Below are 25,822 nucleotides of genomic sequence, written 5' to 3'. Positions count from 1 at the left end.
TACATAAATTCCTAACTTGTCTTAGTTATTACAATTAATCGGTCAAGATGTTACTAGAAGTGATCCCTTGGATAGTTATCCTAAGTGATTTACCTAAGTAGTTAACTAAATGGTTATGCTAAAAGGTTACAAGTTAGTTAGGAGAGCCTACAAATACAAGGCCATTTGTTATGTAAAGTGACTCTTATAGAGGGGAAACTATGGAAAAATTACCAAAGAGACTTTCGGCTTTACACTATGTATAAAAGGGTTTTTTAACTTGTATATTTCCAAAGAAATAATGAAGAATGCATTTGGTCCTATGTCTTGAATGTATTCACGAGCTATTATTACTAATTTTTTATATGTTAATTGGTAATATCCTTATGTAATGGTGGAATCCAATGGTTTTGCTAATTTGTGAAAGTGATGTGAAGAAATGCACTCATTTCTAGTTATCTTGATTTGAATGTGTTGGCACAGATTATCTTTTCGTATGTCAAGGTTTATTGTCCTTCTTTAGTCATGGTTACATCATGGGCTTAAACCCCTTTTATATTCACTAACCCTTGCGAATCTCAAATAGTATTTGCATGTCTACCATTAGGGCTTTAGTTATAAAGTTATGCAATTATCATGTCTCCTTCTTGTACTTTCAAGTGAAAAGTACACAGAAACTATGAATGTCCCAATCAACAAGGGAGTTGCCCCTCTCAAACATAGAAGAAGATAGTGATCTAATTGCAAACTTTTCAACTCTTGGTGCAATTGTCACCTCTCTTCTAGTAAACAGGGTCAATTTTAGAGAAACGATCATAGTGACAAAATCGTCGACCAATGTCCTCAAAATCAAACAGTACTTGGATTATATTTGAATTCCAATTGTAAACGATGTGGAGTAGGGAAGCATAACAAAGCTCCCTCAAATTGCAGCTCTCCCTTTATACGTCTTCCAAGTTCCACCATTCTTCTATTATTGAGGTTAACTATGTTTCACCACCAGTCTCCCAACAAACAATTAGGGAAGGTACTTGCAATAGGATGTTGTTGGTTGTTCTCCCTTAATCATACTGTAATAAGGCACACTTATAGTTGTTTTCCTTTAATTGTCATTATAATAAGGTGCCCTTAGTGGTTCTCCCTCACAATGCAATAAGGTGTCCTTATAGTTAACTTCCACTGAAATAGGGTGCCTCAACAGTTCTCCCTTGATTACCATTGCAATAGTGTGCCCTTAATGGTTCTCCCTTAATCGCAAACTCTCTCCTATTTCCTTGTGATCGACTATTATGAGTTTCTAATCATGTTTTCTTATTGATCAACATGATACAAAGATGCATAATAAGTTCATATAGATAAGCTAACTAGGTAAAATTCATTAGGTTGTGCTAAGGAATTATAGTCAAAAATGCATTTTTTATCATAGACATATATTATTAACACTATGCTATATAAAAGGAGCTAATACCAAACTATAGTACTTGATTGAAATCATATATTTTAATAATTTTTTGCAATTTCGCCCTTGGCACTAGATATTCAATCTGCTAGGACACCTTGGTTCAGATTCAAAGCTTGATATATTCTTTAAATTGGATGTATTCCGACTAATGAAGATCTTTCTCCTTTAATACTATTATATGTCTCGATTTTCTAAAAATTAATCATTTCATATTTTTCTTTATATTTTCTTCCTTTACGATAATGACTCTTTGAGATGTGTTTGCCCTTATTATATATGTTCAACTCGATGGGAAGGTTTGTCCTTCAGGAGACGTGTCTCTCTAAATGCATTATTAACACACCTCTTTATGATTGGTTTTGACTAACCATTGTCTTCTTATTAATATTAATTCAATATTACTATAGTTTGCTAACTATATTATTTTATTACTTCATCAGCAACTTTAAAATGATTACAGTCAATACGAACTATGGATGATAATTGATATCACTTTGTAATATTCCCAATAAAAACAAACGGGTCATGACTATTGATTTCTAGGAGTCGACTATCTATGTAATAACTTTCCTATCATTCCTCTCCTTGTTAACCAAATCACTGCCTTATCTTGTCACTAACCATATCATCGATATCTCTTATAAATGACTAGTCAACATTAACTTAAGGAACTTTGTTCGTTTGTAATTAATGTACTGAAGTTTTTTTTATATATATATATATATATATATATATATATATATATCCTCAACAATCATATTATTAATTTGTCCTCGCAACTATAGGTTGAGTGTATGTAGGAACAATTATTCATATCAATATATTTCTCTTCACCGAATCTGCTGATTGTTTCTTTGAGCCATAATCAATTACAACGCTGGTTGGACGTTGGTTTGCTACCTTACCTAAGTCAATGTTATCAACCATTGTTCGTGATAATATAGTCGCAAGCTTCTTTTTTTATCTAACAATAATCTTAAATGTTATAGCCTCCCAATTAGTAAACTTCTTTGTCACTTCCTTCTACATATTTGATCTTCTTATAGATGCCTTAATTGATATTATTGCTATTTCTTGTTTTCAATATTGCTTAGCAATATACAACATCTCCCATTAGTCGATGTTTAATGGATGTTCCCTCCCTCCACAGTAAATGTCTTAATCAGTCTCTTTCACTTGATTAACATTTGCAATTTTGCCTCGTATAAACTTAACCAAATTGATGTTAAAGGGATGGGAATATCACAATTAGGGTTTCAAAGGGGAACATGACAATGTAATTGATGTTTGATTGTAAGAGATAAACATAGTTTAGAAAGATTATTATGTAAACCAATGTTTATTGTGCTTTATGTTTTGCATTTGTTTGCATACAAATTGAGGGGAGAACTTTTTCTTTTCTTTTCATTAAATTTTCCAAGTTTTGATGACTCAAATCAAGTGGAGGTCTATTAAGTTTTGTTGAATCACAATTTTTCAAAATATGGTGTCAATAATCCAATAGTTAAGCCTCACTAAAAAACTCAATGCTTGCAATACCATCCAAAAATGACACAAAACCTCTAACCCAAGGCCTAAATTTTAAGATTTATGTCATGATCAAGAGGACCATTCAAACCTAAGCACAACCTGTTGGCCCACACAATAGTGATTATACTGAGAGTGGGGTGAATCAGTATAATAATGATAAGTTCAAACTTTTACTTATAACATGTCTGCTAACACATCTTTAGTCTAACCGGTTGGTATATAAACAAGAAATCATTCAACACAGAAAGGTGGCATCAAATAACACAGATTTATCTCATGGAAACCTGACTAAGGTGAACAGTTGTGAGGCGATGCTCACGAAGCTTGCACCCTTCTAGACTGTGCCTAGTCAAGAGCTTATCCATATTAAAATTTACAAAGACATTGTACAGTGCCACCCGACTAAGGGATTTAAGAGACGTGTTAGAGTCTTTAACCCATTAAGGGTAGCCTGGTTAAATGACTTAAGGCACAAATGAATATAACAACCTCTTAAGGGATTTAATACAAAAGACTTGCTATTTTGGCATTGATGGCAACTTTAGGCAATTTCAGCGCTATTTTGTGCCTTAGCACAATCTTCTCAATGTCTAGCTACAGTTTTCTAAGTACTACATGCTTAGAAAATAATAGCATTGTTCATTACCTTGCTCTCATCCATTTTCTTTAACATCTTCCCCTAAGATAGATGATTCCTTTAGTGTCTCGCTGTCATCTTTGCTTCCTAAGTTCTATGTAGGTGCACCGCTTACTTCTGCTCTATTTGTTGCTTCCTCTTTCTTTGTTCATGGCGCATCCTATTTCCCCCTTTCATATCTCCTCCCCCTTTGACACCAATGCTGAAGGTGCATAACAGCTGCTTTATATCTTCCCGACTACTCCCCCTATGGAGTAGTCCCTCTTGTTTATCAATCTAGTGCAAGTATAATCTTTGAGGATCATGGATTGATGCTTGTCTTGATGAGGGTAATGACCCCTAACTTTCCATACTCAAAAGTGTCCTTTTGATCTCTTGCACTTGCACTTGCTCTCTCAAAAATTGATACTTAATAGAGATGTGCTTTGTTTTTTAGTGCATGATCGGGTTCTTTGATAGGTTGATGGAACTTGTATTGTCACAGCTTATAACCATCGATTCTTCTACCTTTTCTTGAATTCCTTTCGGTAGTTGTTTGATTCAAACAATCTCAAGGTAGTTTACTTTTGCAACTATATATTTAGACTTTGTTGTTGATTGGGAGATATTGTTTTGCTTCTTCTTGCTCCATGCTACAGTCTACCTCCGAGAAAGAATGCACCTTCAATTGTGCTATTTTTGTCATCTATGTTTCTTGCCCAGTCAACATCTATGAAAACATTGAGTTCAAAGGTTCCTTTGTGAGGATATCATAAACCATATTCTTCAGTACCCTTCAGGTATCTGAAGATCAACAGCAACCAAGTGTGACTCTTTAAGATTGGTAGAGAACCTATCTACTATCCCTACTGCTTGTGCAATGTGTAGTCTGTTGTGTATTGTTTACTATAGTTTACCAATCATGGATTGGTAAAGCATTTCATTCACTTCTAGGCTTTCATCCTCCTTTGATAATTTACAATTGGTCACCAATGGGGTGCCCACCAGTCTAGACTCCTCCAGCCCAAAGGTCTTCAAAATCTCCCTCACATACTATTTATGACTTATGAAGATTCCACCTTTTAGTTAATATACTTGTAGTCCAATGAAGAACTTTCTCTCTCCAATCATAGACATCTCGAACTCTTTCTTCATTTCTTCTGCAAACTCCTTGCTCATCTTATCATTACCTCCAACGATGATATCATCTACAAATATTTCTGCAATCAGCAACCCAAATCCAACTTCTTTCTTCAAGTAAATGTTGTTGTTCTCATTGGTTCTCACAAAACCAATTTTCATCAAGTACAAGTGCAATCTTTTGTACCATGCTCGTGGTGCCTTTTGAGTTCATACAGGGTTTCTTCAATTTATAAACCTTGTCCTTGCCACCTTCAGAGACAAACCCCTCTTGTTTTTCAATGTATACTTCTTCAAGGACTCCATTGAGGAGTGCAAATTTCACATCCATTTGATATACATTAAATCTTTTGTATGGTACAAAGGCTAGGAGTATCCTGACTCCTCCTAGTCTTTCAACTAGTTAAAAGGTTTCCCCATAGTCTATTCCTTCTTATGTGCATATCCTTTGCAAACAAGTTTGGCCTTGTTTCTGATCACTTCTCCATCTTCATTCATCTTATTTTTGAAAACCCATTTGGTACCAATGGCATTCTTGTCCCTTGGCTAGGTAACTAAGGTCAATTCTTCTCTATTTGTTCAATTTCTTCTTCCATGGCCTCATCCAGTCTTCATCCTTTAAAGCTTCTTTAGTAGCCTTAGGCTTAACATGTGAGAGCAGACAAATTGTCTCTCTCACCTTTTTCCTAGTCATCATTCCATCATTCTTATCTCCAATAATTTGCTCTGTCGAGTGGTGTCTTCTTACATACTTAGTTAGCACCAGTTCCCTCCTAGTGCATCAACTGCTGGCTCCTCAAGCTCAGTTGCTTCTACCTGTGCTTCTTCTAGTGCAAACTCTACAAGTTCAACCTCTACTGGTGCAAAGATTATGGTATACACAAACTGCTTGTAATCCTCTAGTTCTCTACTACTTCCTTCATCTTTTTCTTTTGAGAACTCAACCACCCTAACATTGGCAAACTCCACCATCTTATTTGTCCTAGTGTTCACACACCGGTAAACCATACCTTTTTGTGGAATATCCTAAGAAGATACCTTCATCACTCTTAGGCTCGAACTTCCCTTGGTAGTCATCCCTCTTTATGCAAATTTTTCTTCCAAATACTTAAAGTAACTCACCAACTTTAGGTAACCAAACCACAGCTCATAGCATCTTATGTGTACCTTTCTTCATTTGAAACCCATTCAAGGTATACACCGTTGTGCTCACAACTTCTCTCTAGTAGATCTGTGCAACGTTCTTCTAAATCATTAGAGTTCTAACACAACCTATTATTGTTTTGTTCCTTCTCTCAACAACACCATTCTGTTGAGGTGTCCTAGGGGCTGACAACTACCTTTTGATGTCGTGTTCTTCACGGTAGCTCACGAACTCTTGTGAGGTGAACTCACTCCCCTATCTAATCTCAATCACTTTAGTGCATTGCCCATCTCTCTTTCCACTTAAACTTTGAAGACATTAAACACATGAAAAGCCTATGACTTTTCTTTTAGATATACAACCTACATCATCCTAGAAAAAAACATCTATGAACAACATAAAGTATCTATCACGTGATACACTCTTAGTCCTCATAGGACCACACAGGTCAAAGAGCACTATTTCTAATATTTGTTCATAAGAAAATGATTTTCTATAAAAACTGTAACTAGCTAACTTACCCAGTTGACAATCTTTGCACAGCATTATCCGATTTTATGATTGGAGGCAAGCCTCTCACACACTTCTTTCTCCTTACCGTAACAAACATGGCATAGCCTTTTATGCCAAAGCCAACTATTTTCAGACTTAGATTTAAAGCAACTATTTATAGTAGAGTTGAGGTAAAACAAATTACCTTTGCTTTGATCTCTTGTAGCCAATAGTTTACCTGTCTTGTCTAGAATCCTGCAAGACCCTTTGTCAAACTCAAACCTATCACCCTTGCTACTTAATTGAGCTACACTCAACAAGTTATATTTCAATCCTTCCACTAAATACACATCTTCACATTTTGTGGAATCAGTTAGGGATATGCAACCCTTACCTACCGTTACACATGGAGCATCGTTGTCAAATCTTATTGTTCCACCATCATACTTGTTACATCGCAATTTTTGACCTAAGTTGAAAAATAGCGGTTGAGGTTCGCATGAAGTTAGTTGGCAATTTAATTTGTTATAATCTGGTGAAATGGTAAGATAGTTAGTCATTATCATTTCAAGTGAAGATGACATGTTAGTTGATCGTTAATCACGAATTCATGGAATTAAGAAGATGGATTAACCGTTGTGATTATTTAAATAATTTATTATGATAATATAATTTAACAGTGGAGAATTTCCTTGTAGGGAGCATGTTAGTGGGGTGGAAGCATTGTCAGAAAAGAATTAGGCACGAGCATCACCATCACTAGGCAATAGAGTAGAGGATCTAGCGACTTGAAACAGGATACATCTGCAGGACTCGCATGGGTTATTTAATAAATAATTTAATTAAAATAATTGAGTTAAAATATAAAACATATCTTAAAAGATTTTAATTTATCTTTCGCCATATTATTTTTAATAATTATTTATATACGTGCATTTATATATAAAAATGATTTGGCATCTTTATATTTTAATAAAGTGATGCTTTCATGTACATTTATAAATATAAGATTATAATAATAATTGAAATATAATTACATTTAAATTATAACGTTCAAATTTTAATAATGGAATTTTTACCTTCCAACTTTATTCTTTTCAATTTAATATTCTTTGCTTTTAAATGATAACATTTGGCATGATTCGATTAATATTTGGCAACTCGAATTGACATTCCAACTTCTCTTCAACTCCTTATTCTTTTCCATCTTTATTTCTTTTTCATATATTTTTATATTTGTGATGCATTCGAATGGCTTCTTGTAATTGTAGGTAGCTGAAGAGCCAAGCACCCTTTTTAATAGAGTCTCTTTTATTGTATTTTGATAAAACTTTTATCTCTTTGCAACCCGTAACTTTTCCTTTCCTCTGTTTTATGTGTATTTGCTTATACGTTTTAAGTTAAGAAGAAGATTCTGAGTTTAGGTATCGGCCTCCAAGGTTTATCATTTGATTTCTTTCATTTCCATGTCAAAAACCAACCACAGGACCTTAGCTAGAAAGTGCGAAATCAAAATACTTCCGGCTGCAGGAGGAACAACAGACCAAAGTTACGAACAGACTGGTAAAAGTCACCCTCGGGAGTTGGAGCAAACTGTAAAAGGTCACGTAAGATATGCTGTGTTTTATTGAAAACATCTTGAAACCATTACTTTCCATTAATCTTTTGCCATGCTAAGCGGATTCCTGCTATAATCCTCTTTCCATGTTTAAGTAAATTCTGATGCCGAATCATATACAATTTGTATGGTGAATGCATGTATTCATAATCATAGCTTCTTAGAAGCAATTCATTAGGTCATATATCAGGGCATATGCTGTTGTCTCAACCATAGATAGGGGAGAAAGAAAATTATAATGATAACCATGAATTAATGAACCTAACTAAGTATAATATTTACAGTTTTTCTTCTTTCTTGTTTGCTGTCAGCTACATATTGATAGAGCTGAGAATGAATTAAATATGTATTTCAAATCCTATTCTCTCTGATAGAGTATCCAACCATAGCCGGCTAGGCACGTTAGATAGAGAACAATTTATAATACTAGCTGTTTGCATTCTAAAATGTATATGAGATCCTTCACCAAATATTCCTTAGTTTATATTACTTATGAAATCCTTTGTAATTGTAATGAATTGATTGATTATATGAAACCACATCATTGCACAAGCTTTATTAAAATCTTCCAAGTATATTTAGAACACTTTGACACCGAGGAATTCACTTGGCAAAGAAGCCCTGAAAGGTGAAGAGGTGTAAAATAAATAGAATGATCGTAATCTTTATGGCCACAATTATGATAAGTATCCCAATCAGCGAATTCATTACATAAGTAGTTTGCAGTAAGTTTTAGCATTTAACATGATGATATCTAGTTTGATGTCTTGTTGAATTTACAAATTAAATCTCTTTAATTCAGCCCTATGCATGGCAAGAGAAGTCAAACATAGCATGAATCCATAATCTTTTTTCCGATAGAAATTAGAAATAAACAATCAAATTGTGAAATCTTTTAATCTCAGATTGTGAGATGCTGAATGCATGTAATCTTCTTGAATAGTTGACAAAACCGGTTGTTCTAAGAATTCCTAACACCTGGGACTCACCCGGCTGTGTAGCCAAGAAAAAGGGAGATGAGGTGAAAAAAGAGGAATCTGTAATAACATGAAATAGTAATCAGTTATGACAATTCAATGTTTATCATTTTAATATGAATTAATTAATAGCTCATGCATAATCCTATTAATATAATTTCCTGCTACCAAGTCGTATGGTGAGTTAAATACCAAGATGCTCAGTGGATGGCAAGATGACCCTTGTTTGTTCCGTGTAGGGAGGGCCTTTCTCGTTAGAGATCGTGAGGGGATAAGATTTGGTTTGACATTGGGTGGTTAAGCCCCTGACAATGTTTCACCTCTCCCAAGATGTTAGTCGTGCGTCAGACAGAGATAAGTTATGCAGTCAATTGTTATCGGAAACAGGTATTATCACTTTTATTTATTAGGAGGTAAGATTAAATTGAGTTATTTCATTGTTACCGTTATTTTACACCTAGATGCAAGAAATAGATTCGTGGATTGTTTTTCATTTATATGAATATTGAATATTAGTATATTTCTAATCTTGAGTTATTGTCACAGTTAAGCAATCGGAAGGAAAGGAACCTAAAGCCCTCAATTGATTGAGTGATGACTGGAAGCCTAAGTGATACAGTGGGCTCAGAAGCCCTAATAGAATCCATGGTAGCGGAAGCCCTAATTGAATCCGTGGTAGCGAAAGCCCTAATTGAATCAATGGTATCGAAAGCCCTAATTGAATCTATGGTATCGGAAGCCCTAAGTGATATAACGGTATCAAAAGCCCTAAATGAACCGATGGTGAACGATGCCCTAATTGATACAATGGTATGTGATGCCCTAATTTTAAATATAGTGGTATTTAATTGTAATTATCACTTGATTTTGAGATAGCGATTTTTAGATGATAGTCGTCATGTGAAATTGTTAAAGTGTATTTGTGGACTAACCCAAGTGGTTGCAAAAGCATCCCTAGTTTGATTTCTATCTCAATTTTCCTAAGTATGTGGTTTTCAATTTCTATAGTAATTTCATTTGATGGTACTTCAAGTTTTTAGTCAAGAAATTTTGTCTAATTGATTTTAACAGAAAATCTTATTCACATGAACATGAAACATATAACTGTCTTCCTATGAAATGAAGTCATAACTATATTCTTTGAGTATGTTAGATGTTAATTTAGACCAGAAAACCGGATGTTACATATGGTATCAAAGCGTTGGGTTCAACGTTGAAACCTTGGGTCCAACACTGTTTCTAAGAAACTGAAAATGTAAATGTTGAAAAAGATTTATTTTGCATAACGGATATTGCAATCAAAACTGGAAAAACACAGTAGAAAATCTTTCAGAATAGCCAAGAAGGCCGAGATAATATAAAATGGACAAATGTATAAACTATAATATCATAAAGACAAAACCTACTTAAGAAAATAAAAATGATTGGCAAGTCGAGTTGGTGGAGATCGGGTTTGTAGACCCAATTTGAAATCCTTGGCCAGGGTAGAATTAGGCAGATATGCTGAACATGTGATCTTTGTTGATTGTCTAGACACTTCAGTTATTTTAGAGAATAACTGTTGGGACTTCAACCCACCCGATTACTTAGATGGCAGGACCAAAATGATACATGTGCCTTATCCCAGGAGGGAGGGCAATTCTCAGTAGAGAATAAGAAGATTAAACTGGGTCCCGATGCCAAGGCTTGCGCAATCCAAATACAGTTTCTATAATCTGATAAAAAGATATCAAAATCCATCATGATGGCTAAATAATTTTTTATGCAATTAATGACAAAAATAAATTATTACCTATTTGAACTTGAACTGAATGAAATCAAAACTGTGAACCGTGATCCTTTCTGATGTTGATTAAACAACAAGATCATTATGTGCTCCTGTATTGAGTAAACACACTTGCATAATTGGAACTATCAATGCTTGTTTACAGATGTAAACTTTTGACGAAATGGGCATGTAAGCCTAAATCATACAAATGGAAAAGATAAATTTCCAAATATTTGCAGATGAATGATGAGTTACTCATGAGAATCTTATGAATTGTTTCAAATGCTTATGATCTTGATTTGATGAATGATGATCTTGCATAGTATATCATGCTTTTACCCTTTGACATACTGCTATATGTGTATAATACACATGCAATGTTGACTTTACATATTGAGTTGTTGTATATTACTTTGGAGATGAAGTGTATATTCTATCATGAAATGATTGTTATAATGCAATGCTATTGTGATAAGATAGGCAAATGAGGTTGAGGTTACATAAATGGAAAAACATGGATCTAATAATCTTTTTCAGGTGATTTGTAAGTTTATCAGGACAATCTACCCATTAATAAGTGCCTTATGCCAAATCATATCTATAAGTGATTTAAGTTATGATCTAGAACTTGTTAGCTAAAGAATTTCAATTTCGAATGCTTATCTTACTTTCAGTCATTGAACCCTGAAAATTCACTTAAATGAAGATATCAATATGGAATCGAACTAATGATATGGTGAGTGCCTACATGAGTATGACAGGAACATGAAATAGAATCAACTCAAATGATGCTAAGAAAACCACACGTATAGTAAAGAGAACTCAGGTGAGTACGTGTATAATTTTATGTTACCATGCAAGTATCTTTCTGGAAACTTTAAAGTAAGAATGGATCTTGAGTTTCGATTATGATTTTGATTCTGACCCAATTGAGAAAAGAGATGATATCACACTTATATATATATATATATATATATATATATATATATATATATATATATATATATATATATATATATATATATATATATATCTTGTATTTGGAATATTCTTTTAGTGTCAAATTTGTAGAGGTCATCGAAGACGATGAACCACAAGGGGAGTGGTACTTTACATTCCAATTTTAAAATACTCCTTTATAATGTTCGTTGCAATTTCAAGTTCATTGAGGACGATGAACCACAAGGAGAATGGTATGTTACATTCCAATTCTTGACCTAACTTGAAAAATAGCCGTTGAGGTTCGCATGAAGTCAGTAGGCAATTTAATTTGTTATAATCTGGTGAAATGGTAAGATAGTCATTATGATTTCAAGTGAAGATGACATGTTAGTTGATCATTAATCACGAATTCATGGAATTAAGAAGATGGATTAACTGTTGTGATTATTTAAATAATTTATTATGATAATATAATTTAACGGTGGAGAATTTCCTTGTAGGGAGCATGTCAGTGGAGTGGAAGCATTGTCAAAAAAAAATTAGGCAGGAGCATCACCATCACTGGACAGAAGGGTAGAGGATCTAATGATTTGAAACAGGATACATCTGCGGGACCCGCATGGGTTATTTAATAAATAATTTAATTAAAATGATTGAGTTAAAATATAAAACGTATCTTAAAGGATTTTAATTTATCTTCGCCATATTATTTTTAATAATTATTTATATATGTGCATTTAAATATAAAAATGATTTGGCATCTTTATATTTTAATAAAGTGATGCTTTCTTGTACATTTATAAATATAAGATTATAATAATAATTGAAATATAATAACATTTGAATTATAACGTTCGAATTTTAATAATAATGGAATTTTTACCTTCCAACTTGATTCTTTTCAATTTAATATTCTTTGCTTTTAAATGATAACATTTGGCATGATTAATTGATTAATATTTGGCAATTCAAATTGTCTTTCCAACTTCTCTTCAACTCCTTATTCTTTTCCCTCTTTATTTCTTTTTCATATATTTTTATATTTGTGATGCATTCGAATGGCTTCTTGTAACTGTAGGTAGCCAAAGAGCCAAGCACCCTTTTTAATAGAGTCTCTTTTATTGTATTTTGATAAAACTTTTATCTCTTTGCAACCCGTAACTTTTCCTTTCCTCTGTTTTATGCGTATTTGCTTATGCATTTTAAGTTGAAAAGAAGATTCTTCTTCTAGGTATCAGCCTCCAACGTTTATCATCTGATTTCTTTCATTTCCACGTCAAAAACCAACCACAAGACCTTAGCTAGAAAGTGCGAAATCAAAATACTTCCGGCCATAGGAGGAAGGACAGACCAAAGTTACGAACAGACTGGTAAAAGTCACCCTCGGGAGTTGGAGCAGACTGTAAAAGGTCATGTAAGATATGCTGCATTTTATTGAAAACGTCTTGAAACCATTACTTTCCATTAATCTTTTGCCATGCTAAGCGGAGTCCTGCTATAATCCTCTTTCCATGTTTAAGTAAATTCTGATGCCGAATCATATACAATTTGTATGGTGAATGCATGTGTTCATAATCATAGCTTCTTAGAAGCAATTCATTGGGTCATATATCAGGGCATATGCTGTTGTCTCAACCATAAATAGGGGAGAAAGAAAATTATAATGATAACCATGAATTAATGAACCTAACTAAGTATAATATTTACAGTTTTTCTTCTTTCTTGTTTGTTGTCGGCTACATATTGATAGAGCTGAGAATGAATTAAATATGTATTGCAAATCCTATTCTCTCTGATTGAGTATCCAACCATAGCCGGCTAGGCACGTTAGATAGAGAACAATTTATAATACTAGCTGTTTGCATTCTAAAATGTATATGAGATCCTTCACCAAATATTCCTTAGTTTATATTACTTATGAAATCCTTAGTAGTTGTAATGAATTGATTGATTATATGAAACCACATCATTGCACAAGCTTTATTAAAATCTTCCAAGTATATTTAGAACACTTTGACACCGAGGAATTCACCTGGCAAAGAAGCCCTGAAAGGTGAAGAGGTGTAAAATAAATATAATGATCATAATTTTTATGGCCACAATTATGATAAGTATCCCAATGAGCAAATTCTATGCATAAGACGTTTGCAATAAGTTTTAGCATTTAACATGATGATATCTAGTTTGATGTCTTGTTGAATTTACAAATTAAATCTCTTTAATTCAGCCCTGTGCATGGCAAGAGAAGTCAAACATAGTATGAATCCATAATCTTTTTCCCTGATAGAAATTAGAAATAAACAATCAAATTCTAAAATCTTTTCATCTCAGATTGTGAGATGTTGGATACATGTAATCCTCTTGAATAGATGACAAAACCGGTTGTTCTGAGAATTCCTAACACCTGGGACTCACCTGGCTATGTAGCCAAGAAAAAGGGTGACGAGGTGAAAAAAGAGGAATCTGTAATAACATGAAACAGTAATCAGTTATGACAATTCAGTGTTTATCATTTTAATATGAATTAATTAATAGCTAATGCATAATCCTGTTAATGTAATCTCCTGCTACCAAGTCGTATGATGAGTTAAATACCAAGATGCCCAGTGGATTGCAAGATGACCCCTGTCTATTCCGAGTAGTGAGGGCCTTTCTCGTTAGAGATCATGAGGGGATAAGATTTGGTCCGAGATTGGGTGGTTATGCCTCTGGCAATGTTTCACCTCTCCCCAAGATGTCAGTCATGCGTCAGATATAGATAAGTTATGCAGTCAATTGTTATCGGAAACAGATATTATCACTTTTATTTATGAGGTAAGAATAAATTGAGTTATTTCATTGTTACCATTATTTTACACCTAGATGCAAGAAATAGATTCATGAATTGTTTTTCATTTATATGAATATCGAATATAAGTATATTTCTAATCTTGAGTTACTATCATAGTTAAGCAATCGGAAGGAAAGGAACCTGAAGCCCTAAATTGATTGAGTGATGACTGGAACCCTAAGTGATACAATGGGCTTAGAAGCCCTAATAGAATTCATGGTAGCGGAAGCCTAATTGAATCCGTGGTAGCGGAAGCCCTAACTGAATCAGTGGTATCGAAAGCCCTAACTAAATTCGTGGCAGTGGAAGCCCTAATTGAATTAGTGGTATCAGAAGCCCTAATTGAACCAGTGGTATCAGAAGCCCTAATTAAATCCGTGATATCAGAAGCCCTAGGTGATATAACGGTATCAAAAGCCCTAAATGAACCGATGGTAAACGATGCCCTAATTGATACAGCGATATGTGATGCCCTAATTTTAAATATAGCGGTATTTTATTGTAATTATCACTTGATTTTGAGATAGTGATTTTTAGATGATAGTCATCATGTGAAATTGTAAGTGTATTTGTGGACTAACCCGGGTGGTTGCAAAAGCATCCCTAGTTTGATTCCCATCTCAATTTTCTGAGGTATGTGGTTTTCAATTTCTGTAGTAATTTCATTTGATGGTACTTCAAGTTTTTAGTCAAGAAATTTTGTCTAACTGATTTAACGGAAAATCTTATTCACATGAACATGAAAGATATAACTATCTTCCTATGAAACGAAGTAATAACTATATTCTTTGAGTATGTTAGATGTTAATTTAGACCTGGGAAAACCGGATGTTACAATACTCCTCCACTTCGTGGAATTAGCTCCAGTCACTGGTCATGTTGCTCTTGTCACAGGTCATGTGGTGGAGAAGCCATTGTCTATGATCCATTATTTGTTGTGGTCGGTGCTCAATATTAGAGCTCTCTCCACCCGTTCTTCTTTTATTGCAACAAAGGCTATCTCCTCATCATCATCATCATCATCATCATCAGCATAAGTTGGCTCCTCGTCGGTCACACCTTCTTTTGCAAGGTAGCAAAGCTTCTTGTCTTTGTCTTTAGAGGTTGTCCACTTGTTGTTCTTTCCCTTTATGTTTGGCTCACAACATTTAGTAGCTATATGTCCTATTTTGCTGCAGTTAAAACACTTGAAATGGAGTTTACCTTTATACTTCCCCTTTCCTCAAGGCAATCTTCTTTCCAGTAAGGCCTCTAGCTCTTCCTTTTCGACTTCGTCAACAAAGAGACTCTCAAGGTCTCTATTGGATATGAATGTGCTCTCCACTTCTTTTCCTCTTTTGGTTGCAGCAGGTGTAACAGAAGCTTTGAATGCAGCCTGTCCCTTAGGAAGGCTATTATCGAAGTTACTTAGCTCAAACGCAATTAGCATTATCAAGATATCGAGAGATACTTTACCTTTCTCCAGTGATCTTAGCTCCTGAATGGCTGAGACCCTTATAGCGTATTGAGGTTGTAGCATCCTTAATATCTTGCTTACTACATCATCCTCTTCCAATCTCCCTCCAACTCCTCTTATGCCAACCACTACATCTTTTATCCTTCTTCTAAACTACTCAATCTTTTCTCCTCGCATTTTCATGTCATCTTATTTCCCTCTCACGCTGTCATCCTTCGCGTTATGAACATGCTTGTCTCCTCCATAGACAATTTTCAGTTTTTCCCATATTTCATATGTTGTTTCAAGGTCGTCTAAATCAGCCTACTCAACATATGAGAGAGTACTTACCAGTGCATCCATGGTAGCAACATAGATCTCCTCCTCTGTTTGATTTTCATCAAGTGGTGGTTCAGGTTGGACATATTTGGTTTCAACGTGCTTCCAATATGCATCCACCAATGTTTTGAGATGTAGCTTCATCTTTCCACACAATAGGACACAGTTCTCCTTTGAGAACTTCGGTGCTTCCCTCTTCATCATCCTGATCTTTTCCTCAAGTTGTCAAACTTGTATCTTCAGAGGCCCTAAGCTTTGATACTAATTGTTAGTCCACACACTAGTGATTATACTGAGAAGGGGATTGATCAGTATAAAGTTGATAACTTCAAACTCTTATTGAGAACCTGTCTGTTGACACACATGACTTCAGTCTAACCAGTTATAGATAAACAACATATCATTCAACATAGAAAGGTGGCATCACATAAAATATATTTATCCAGTGAAAACCATGGTTGTGAGGCGATGCTCAAGAAAGCTTGCACCCTTCTAGACTGTGCCCAATCAAGATCTTATCCCTATTAAAAGATTACAAAGACACTCTAAAGTGCCACCCGGTTAAGGGCTTTAGGATAGACCTGTTAGAGTCTTTACTCGGTTAAGGGTAGCCTAGTTAAAGGGCTCAAGGCAAAAATGAATGTGTCACCTTGTTAGGGAATTTGATACAACACATTTGTTAGAGTCCACCCTCAACAAGATTTACAATTGTACTTATAAGAGAACGACATAATGATTGACCTATGATAAATAGCTACTTAGACTTAGCTTAATTTAGCTCGCCTATATGCTCATGGACCTGTCTACAACTTACTCTACACTTCCTCAGCTTTGCAACTTAGAGACAATCGCTTCAATGTGTTGCTCTCTTTGGCTTCAGCACTCATGCATTTTGTGTGCTTGGCTCACTGGCTATGCTCAACACACTTAACTTTCGCACTCTATCTGCACCTTCTTCTCTCACCTTTTTACTGGTGATTGCACTCAGCCTAGCTCAAGCTTCCCAATATGCAATTCACACTCGTTCATATAGAAATGAACGACTATATATCTTTCCTTGTTTTTCTCATCCTCACACCCTAAGTTGTGAATTAAAAAATTGAAATCAACTGCCTTTGTCATGCGCGTTTACTTTCCTCTGTCTTGCGTCGTTTACATAGGTAACATGTGTCAGTTGTACTTTCCCATTTATGGAAAGTCATGGGTTGCATATGACCCTTGCCTTCTCGCTTGGGGGAAGCTATTTGAGGTGTTAGATCAACTTCACCTACTTAGTGACATGTACAGTCACGAGCATCTTGCCTCTATTCTCTAAAATGAAGACTTCTCCTCAACCTACCTGTGTTACTACCAATCTCTTCATCATGTCTTCCTATTTGCTTGTCTTGGCTCCTTGCTTGCTGCCAACTTGTACTTAGCCCAAATTGTCTAAGTATGTTTGTGAAGACTAGTCTTTCTTTTATCGTGCTTTGGTATTTTCCTCTTGCGACTAGGATGAATGCATGTCCTTTCCTTTATTTCACCGGTTACCTTTCATATATTGGTAGTCACTTTGATCTTGCATTGACATCAATGACCAGACCTTCTACTGCCTATCTCACCCGTAAACTCTACCGGTCTCATAACTTGACTCATTTTAACAGCTATGCCAACACCACCAACTCTTTGACTAGTCAAACTAGGCACTCTACTTGGAATTTGTAACTCATCTTCTACACTCTTACACACTACCCAAAATAAATCTTCCAAAATAACATCCTACTCTACTTTGTAACCCTTATACAACGCTCTGCTACGCCCGTCAACACATTTAATAGTGTTGGAGTATGCCACCCAAAGAATTTTGAGATTTGCTCCATGTATGAGGTCCAAACATTACAACACAGTTGCAAACTTAAGCACAACATACCCATTCTAATTTGGCATAAACTTGGCAAATTAAAACTCTAACTTTTGGGGTAAAAAACTAAATTTAATGCAAAATACAGCTATAAAACACACATCAAATGAGTTTGGAAAGGGTTTGGGCTAGTGAAGTTGAAGGGTAGAACCACCTCACAAGGATTGGAGGCAATACCTCTTTTTATGTTCCCCATAATGGTAAAGGTGGGGCTAAGAAGCAAAGCCCCTCCCACAAGGCCCAAACAAAGACCTTCGCAACCACATAGACCTTCATGACACAAGAAGTTTTATAATTTGCAAATAACAAAAAAAATGTTTATTTTCACTCCAATTCACACAATAACACTCAAGGGATGAAAAAACTATTCCTTTCAGCATTTGTGCCACATTTTTGTGTCTTTTTACCATGTACAGTTCCCGTTTTGTGATCAATCAGTTTTTAAAACAAACATGTTAGAGTTTCTGCAAGTATTCGCTGGGTTTGGAAACTGTGACTTGCCAAAAACCTAGCCAATAGGTATAACGAGTTTTCCCTAAGAGCACTCACAAACAAAAAATCTCATGAGAAAACTCACTGTATTCATATTATATGTTATAAGAAGCATATATTATTATCACAATTGTTCCCAAGACTTGCAACATGTACACCTATACACTATGTTGCCAAATTCATCCTTGCTGGCCAAAAGTTTGGTCTGGTCCAGATGTGGGCCAGCCAAACGTCTAACCAAATGTTGTCAGAAGAACCCAGGTGAACTTTAAGCATTTTTGCAGCGAATTTCTAATTCCACAGCAGCACCTGGGCCGAATTTGGCCTAAATATTTTTTTTTTTTTAAATTTTAAAGTTTTATTTTCTCTATTTTAGTCAATTCAACCCTCCAACCATAAAATAGAACACGAAAAGACCAAAAGGTAAAACATATGCCATTTGTGCATTTGTAAATGAAAATAAAACTTCTAGTCTCCATTGCTAAACTTTCTTGCTTGGTTTCCATTGCATTATTTTTGGACTAAAACATTGATATTGTGGTGTATTTTGGCATTTTGCCATGTCATTCGGACTGAAACATTAATGTATATGCTGGTGTATTTTACTATGTTGTTTTACTATTAGCATAGTGGTGTATGATCTTATTTGCTGCATATATATATATAGAAAAAGGTGTTTCTGTACAGATGAACCCAAAGGGAACCTGAACCCACCCCAAAAAAACTTCAACGAATTTCAAATCAGAACCAGGACCGGCACTTAGACTACATAATAAATATTTGTAAGGATCCCATGCACGTATTTAACAGTTCAAGTTTCAACTAATGTTTGACAAAGCATGTCAACAACCAGAAGACCATGCAATAAAACTTTCCTAAACATGCAGATCTATAACACCAGCAGTTGTGAAAAGGATTGGGATATAATAAATCCCAAAAAAGAAACATTAGAAGTGAATCTAATACTTATCAATCAGTAAAACCAAAACAAAATCCAAAGGCAAAAAATGACTGAGAGAATAAACATATTGATGAGATCAATATCAACATAAATATAAATTGAAGCCCGGCACTAATACTATGAGTATGAGAAACTAAGCTACTAACCATATCGTATGCAATTGTTTGGTTGCACCAGTGAGCAAGTGGTGGTACAAGTAACCTCCCTGCATACAGCTTGCTTCTGTAAGAATCATAATCTAACCTTATTCACTGAAGCCAAAAAATTTCCATGAATGCACATTAAGTTTAAACTGATTGCCAACCCACATCAAATTATTAAAACCTCAGCAATGGAGGATAAAGCACATATTGACCAACTTATTCTATAACTGTTGGAAAGGTTTCACATATAAAAATACAGGAATTTTAAGACATTGATCTCTATTGATTTGTTATATATGCATTCAATACAATAGAGAACACTCTTCGATATTGAAAAACAGCATCTCATGTTAAATGAGCTCACCTATAATCTTTTGAAGATGTGACAAATTCTAAAGAAATTTAAAATCGCTAGAAAGGAACTAAGAATTTCACCAGATCTTGATGTTTTTAAGCCAAATGCTTTTGAAACCTCCTCAGGAGTCGTATGTACACGATGTGGAGGAGTAAGTAGCATATTCTGCAAGAAATAGAATACAAAGATACAATACCGCATATAACCAATCAATGGAAAACATAGGTCAACATTAACCAAACCTTAACACTGAACCAAATATCATATACAAAATAACTTACATTTAATAACTGCCTTTTTTTGGTTTTTATTTTCACATTTAGTTCTCTCCTAGTTTTTGAACTTTGCATGCTGCCTTCTCCATTGTCATTTGCCTTTGGAGAGTTCTCGCTAATTTCAGTGTGATTCTCAGAACGTGTGCCATGATAAATTGTGCTTGGTCCCTTGTAAGAAGTGGTACTACAAGTTGCTATTATATCATTACATTTCAGCATCACACTATCATTTAAATTGGTCTGATGGCATAAAAATGCATCTGAAAGTTGAGGAGGTTGATCTGTACACCTTGATCTAGTCCTAGGCGCTACCCTTCTCTTTGTGTCCAAGTTGTTGGCATACTTAACACATTGTGTGACATTACTGTTTAGGTGGTTTTCTGGTAATGGAAAAGGCTTATTTCCTGCAGAGGAAGACAAACATGTTTCATTAGGAATTGTTGTAAACTCAGAATCAGGTGGACAAAGGATGTTTTTTTTACATGTTTTAGCAGAAGTCTTTGTACAGATGATGTTGTCACTACAGATCTCATGTTCAACCTTAGAGGCTTTTTTAAATGCCTCATCTGTAATTTCAAGTCTAACAGATTTATCGATTTTATTTCTCTTTGTAACTGGCATATCTAAGGGTATCGGCTGTCCACATTCTGAAAGTGGCATTCGAGTTTTTTGTGTTTGTTCTTCTCCTGGAGTACAGTTGTTTTCCAAGTGCTGCAAATGCACACTCACCAAAGGAGATTGCTCAGTTTCACTCTCGATCTGCTTCTCTGATTCTCTAGTTTCCTCCATGCTTCTTAAGACATCATAAACAACATTCTCCTTGCACTTAACCAAACCTTTGTCTTCCTGTGAAACTGAGAAATTGAGAGTTTTCCTCCTCAACAACTTACTGTCAGATTCTGTCAAGTGATCATCTTTCTCAAACTTTTTATAGTCTTTTGAACACAAGTGCATTTGATCGTTAGTGATATCTTTCCTTTTGGATTTTACAGATCTGTTATGATTAGAATTATTTAATGGCTCCACTAATGGAGTGCACACTATTGGCTCACTGTTTAAGCTTGAATTGCCACATTTAAGTCGATTAGATGATCGAATAGGTTGGAAGCTGTCTATTCCCCTCTTTCTGCATCTTGCCAAGGATTCCCCAGATGTCACTTTGGACAGCTTTTCTTCCACTTTGATTGTTTTTTCCTCTGCCTCTAGTAAACTTGATTTGCCATTTCCCATGTTCATCATGCGTACTTTTGTACAACCAGAAATCTGAGTTTCATCCTCTTCTCTAGATTCCTTCATACTTCTTGAGAAATCATAAACAATATTCTCCTTGCACTTAACAGCATGTTTGTCTTCCTGGGAAACTGAGAAGTTAAAAGATTTCCTCCTCAACAACTCAGTGTCAGATTCTGGCAAGTGATCATCTCTCTCAAAGTTTTTATAGTCTTCCACACACAAGTAGATTTGATCCTTATTCATATCTTTCCTTTTGGTTTTTACAGTTCTGGCATGATCAGAATTATCAACTGACCCCAGTAATGGAGTGGACATTTTTCGCTCACTGTTTATGCTTAAATTGCCACATTTAAGTCGCTTTGATGATCGAATAGGTTGAAAGCGGTTTCTTCCCCTCTTTCTACCTCTTGCCAAGGATTCTCCAGATGTCACTTTGGACAGCTTTTCCTCCACTTCGATTATTTTTTCCTCTGCCTCACTTGATTTGCCAGTTCCCGTGTTCTTCATGCATATTTCTGTACAACCAGAAATCTGAGTTTCACCATTTTCCTGCCATACAGGCTCTTTCTCTTTACTAGCTGGCAGTACACTGCCATCCAAACTTGACTGGCCAAAGTGTGTACTAAGAACATTGCTCCAATTATATGGAAAACCAGTCAGAAATAAATGGATTACCTACAAAAGCACAGATCGTAACAATCATTCAAAAAATATATCCAAATACTGTAACCCACACAAAAAGACTAAGATCGCTCTTCATACCAGCCATGGAAAACCATTTTCAAAACTGTGTTGTTCATTTATCCTACTCTTTAGGAGAATGTCCATCCCATCAACTGTTTTCAACTTCAACTTTTCAATTCGGGATTCTATAGGTGCAGTTCTAAATTTGTCATGGTCATTTAAGCTGTAACAATGTAAACCACACAAAAATGATACCAAAGGTTAAGAAATCAAAAGTCTATGCAATATAACTCATGCAAAATGGTTCAAAATTTAGAATAAGTATTGTCAGAACCCTTACTCTGATGTTGTGTAGCCTTCAAGTGCTACCAGTTTTCCATTTCCAATGGAATCATTCTCAGGATGATCTCCGCCTACTCTAATCAAAGACCAGTTGTATAAACAAACCTAAATGGCCAAGACAAATCAACGTGAGCTGAAGAGAAACTTGCATAAAATGACTTCCTAGCAATATTTACATTCACGTCATCACATCATCATTCAATATCAAATAAGCGATGAGTTACAAAAATCAAACGTAAAAGAGAAAAAGCATAATGGCATTGTCAAATGTAGAAGCTGATAGCAGATAGAAGATAGATCATCCACAGAGTATGAAACCTAGCCAAAAATTGTTTTGTTTCAGATTTTCCCAGAGGTATAACTACTCATAATAGTATTTTAGCCGACAGGGATGAGGGCTTGGGGCTGCTGGACGACCAAGGAACTAACCCTTGGGTCCCAAAGCTTACCGATTCGCCATAATCTGTAGTAGCTTTGGTGATCATTACTTGTCTCTGTTGTCAGTTTTAGGGGAGTTTTTTTGTTTTTTTAATATGCTTTTGGGTTCCTCTTCAACGTATTTCCGTATAGACTAACTCTTAGTTTGCACTACGACTAGAGCTCTATATACAGGAGTTTAGCCCATTAAGACACTTGTAATATCAAGAGTGAGGGTTCCGAGTGAAATCCCTTATTTAAATATTAAATAATAATAGTAGTAGTGGTGTTGGTGGTGACTAATCATACAAGAGACTGCAATAATCGTTGTATTTCTTTTTCGCACGTTCATTTCTTCCATCCATAGGTCACAGTAAAGCTCCAACATAGCCCACAAACTGGCAAACGATTCGTAAGTGACGCAGGAAAGAAAGAATGGAAAATCGATAGAGATAAACAAAGTTGTGCGGATAATGGGCGTGAAAAGCATGAATCTTTTGACAAAGAAAATTCATTGGTAAATCAACAGAAATTTTAGCCTATTTTTATGTGTATTATGAAACATAGAAAAATTGCAGCCTACACGGGCATATACTTGGTAAACCATAACACACAGCTGCAATCCAACACCCTGTCGCCTCTAGATTCTGACGACGTTTTAGAGACTCGTCTACAGAATTTCGATTCTTTATCCAAAAAAGCATTTTCTTAGGGTTTATTATTTAGTTTTAGGGTCTTAAAGTTCCACATGCGCTTAGATGGCTTCCGAATGATTTTCGCTCCAACGGGTTCTTTCAGAACTCATAAGCTTATCATACCTGCTCCCCAACTAAGTTAGCAAACAAAAACCTCCTTATACAACACTGCTCCAAATTCGCAAAACGGTGGACCTCTGATTCAAGTCCCCAACGAGTCTGACACTCAATTTACGTACCGGAGAAAAATTATAAATCTGCAAAGCATTGGATATCAGATTCATGTGTCGCATACCTGTTTTTTCGGACAAATTGAATTCGTACAACTGCTGCGTGTTGCAAACCTTGACCTGAGTAAAGCTTTCGGGAGCTCTTGACCCGGAGAAAGCTTTGAAGATCGAATTAGCGAATTATGGCCCATTGTTGTTTCCGGTTCCTTAATGCGTCTACTATTCTGTCTAGAGTTTTGAATCTCTTCCATTACAAAACGAGTTCAATGCATCTCCGACCTTCATCACACAGTAGACAAAGACACAAAAACTGACTGCTTCACCACTTGCAGCTTTTTGTCTGCTCCAATCAATTCAATATCAATTGATACCAGTCACCGGCTACGGTGAAACATATTTGCACCGGTAGCCTGCCTTTACCATTCGCATGGCCATTCTCATTCGTATGGTCATCCCATCAATATGTCCACTGTCAGTGCCGGGCCTGTATTCCAACGTACCGTCTCATATATCACATTAGTAATTATTAACAACTTAAACTCATTTTTTTATTGTTTCAAGTATTCTTTATAGTAATATTTGAACATGGAAATAGAATACTTATAAAAAAAATTATTGTGGATTCTTTCTCATCTATTTGTCAGGATTGATTAAATTTCAAAAAAATAAAACACAATGAAATTATTTTTTGAATTTGATAAATTATTCAAAATTATTGTGGAAGGATTCTTCTAATCAATTTGTGAGGATTGACTAAATTTCAAAAAAATGAAAACACAATGAAATTTTTTGAATTTGATGTTCATGATATCTATATTTTGTGATCAAAACAACAAAAAATTTTAAAAATTTCACTATTGAATATGAAAAAAATCATGTTTGACCCTTGAGATGTTTCTTTTAATTTTTATTTTAAATTTAATGTATACATTGTAAATAAATTAAATAATTTCTATAATTTTCACTTATATAAATATTAAAAAAAGAGAAAAAAATAATTTATATAATTTTATATCTATGTTTTTTTATAATTTTTATAAGTGAAATTTTTATAATTAAATTTATTTTCTCTAATTATTATAACTTTGATTTTTAGACTCTCTCATTGAATTAGAATTAAGTTCTAATATAATTTTTAAACTTAATACGAAGTGTGAAGACTAAAGCAAACAAGATGAATACAAGATGATTAGAAAAATTAGTATACATATTCTATATATGTTTGAAGTGACACTAAATTAGTAAAAACTTTTGTGTTGAATAATTTAGAAAGATAATCTAGAAAATAATAGAATTGATAAAATAATAAAGATAGCACAAACATTAAATAAATTCACTCAAATAAAAATTATTTTAATTTCAATAAAATGCGTTGTTTTTTAATTCATTTAAATTAAATATAAAAGGATAAATGGTTTTATCAAATTATGTAAATAAAATAATTGAATTTGGGCATCTCTTAGCTAACCTCTTTGAGCATGACAGATTAATTAGCTAGAATGAACTTAGAAGCAACTTTGATATCCCAACCTCCCAGATAAAACTTATAATATGATTCTTAAAGCTACCAAGGATACCCACTATCCGTCATTGGACTGTCATAGATACTTAAACTGTACATGGCCTGATGCGACTTAAAACATATATATAGTGATTGGATATAATGATGTCATCATTGACCATGTCAATTATGTTTGGTACTTCTCTCCAGATATTTGCTCTTGGAAGAATTATTTTTGTATATTGTCGAAGGGCCATGTTGAATCTAAAATAAAATGTTTTAAATGGTTGTTGATTCTTGATAGACTCACAATTAGAAGAGA

The 25,822-nt window shown here is 34.7% G+C and overlaps 1 protein-coding gene across 7 annotated transcripts in view; it reads right to left on the bottom strand.

The window, feature by feature from the left end:
- LOC149550784 (uncharacterized) overlaps positions 1–24,485 on the bottom strand; it is a 44,134-nt gene extending 19,649 nt beyond the window's left edge. For all 7 annotated transcript variants that reach the window (XR_016352600.1, XR_016352599.1, XR_016352601.1 and 4 more), the window contains exons 1-6: positions 24,065–24,485; positions 22,656–22,762; positions 22,394–22,538; positions 20,405–22,306; positions 20,204–20,288; positions 19,772–19,830 (exon numbers count right to left, since the gene is read on the bottom strand). Coding sequence is in view for 4 of the 7 variants with exons in the window: in XM_089786356.1 (XP_089642482.1) it covers positions 19,772–19,830; positions 20,204–20,288; positions 20,405–22,306; positions 22,394–22,538; positions 22,656–22,762; positions 24,065–24,250 (2,484 nt within the window). In the remaining 3 variants the exon portion in view is untranslated. The remainder of the gene's footprint in view (positions 1–19,771; positions 19,831–20,203; positions 20,289–20,404; positions 22,307–22,393; positions 22,539–22,655; positions 22,763–24,064) is intronic.
- Between the last annotated feature and the right edge of the window lie 1,337 nt (positions 24,486–25,822).

This window comes from Cupressus sempervirens, chromosome 6, assembly GCF_028749045.1.
Source record: "Cupressus sempervirens isolate cs-2001-9-10 chromosome 6, ASM2874904v1, whole genome shotgun sequence".
Classification (NCBI taxonomy): Eukaryota; Viridiplantae; Streptophyta; class Pinopsida; order Cupressales; family Cupressaceae; genus Cupressus; species Cupressus sempervirens.
Note: the sequence above shows the minus strand (reverse complement) of the source record. Positions and strands in the feature narration are given on the sequence as shown.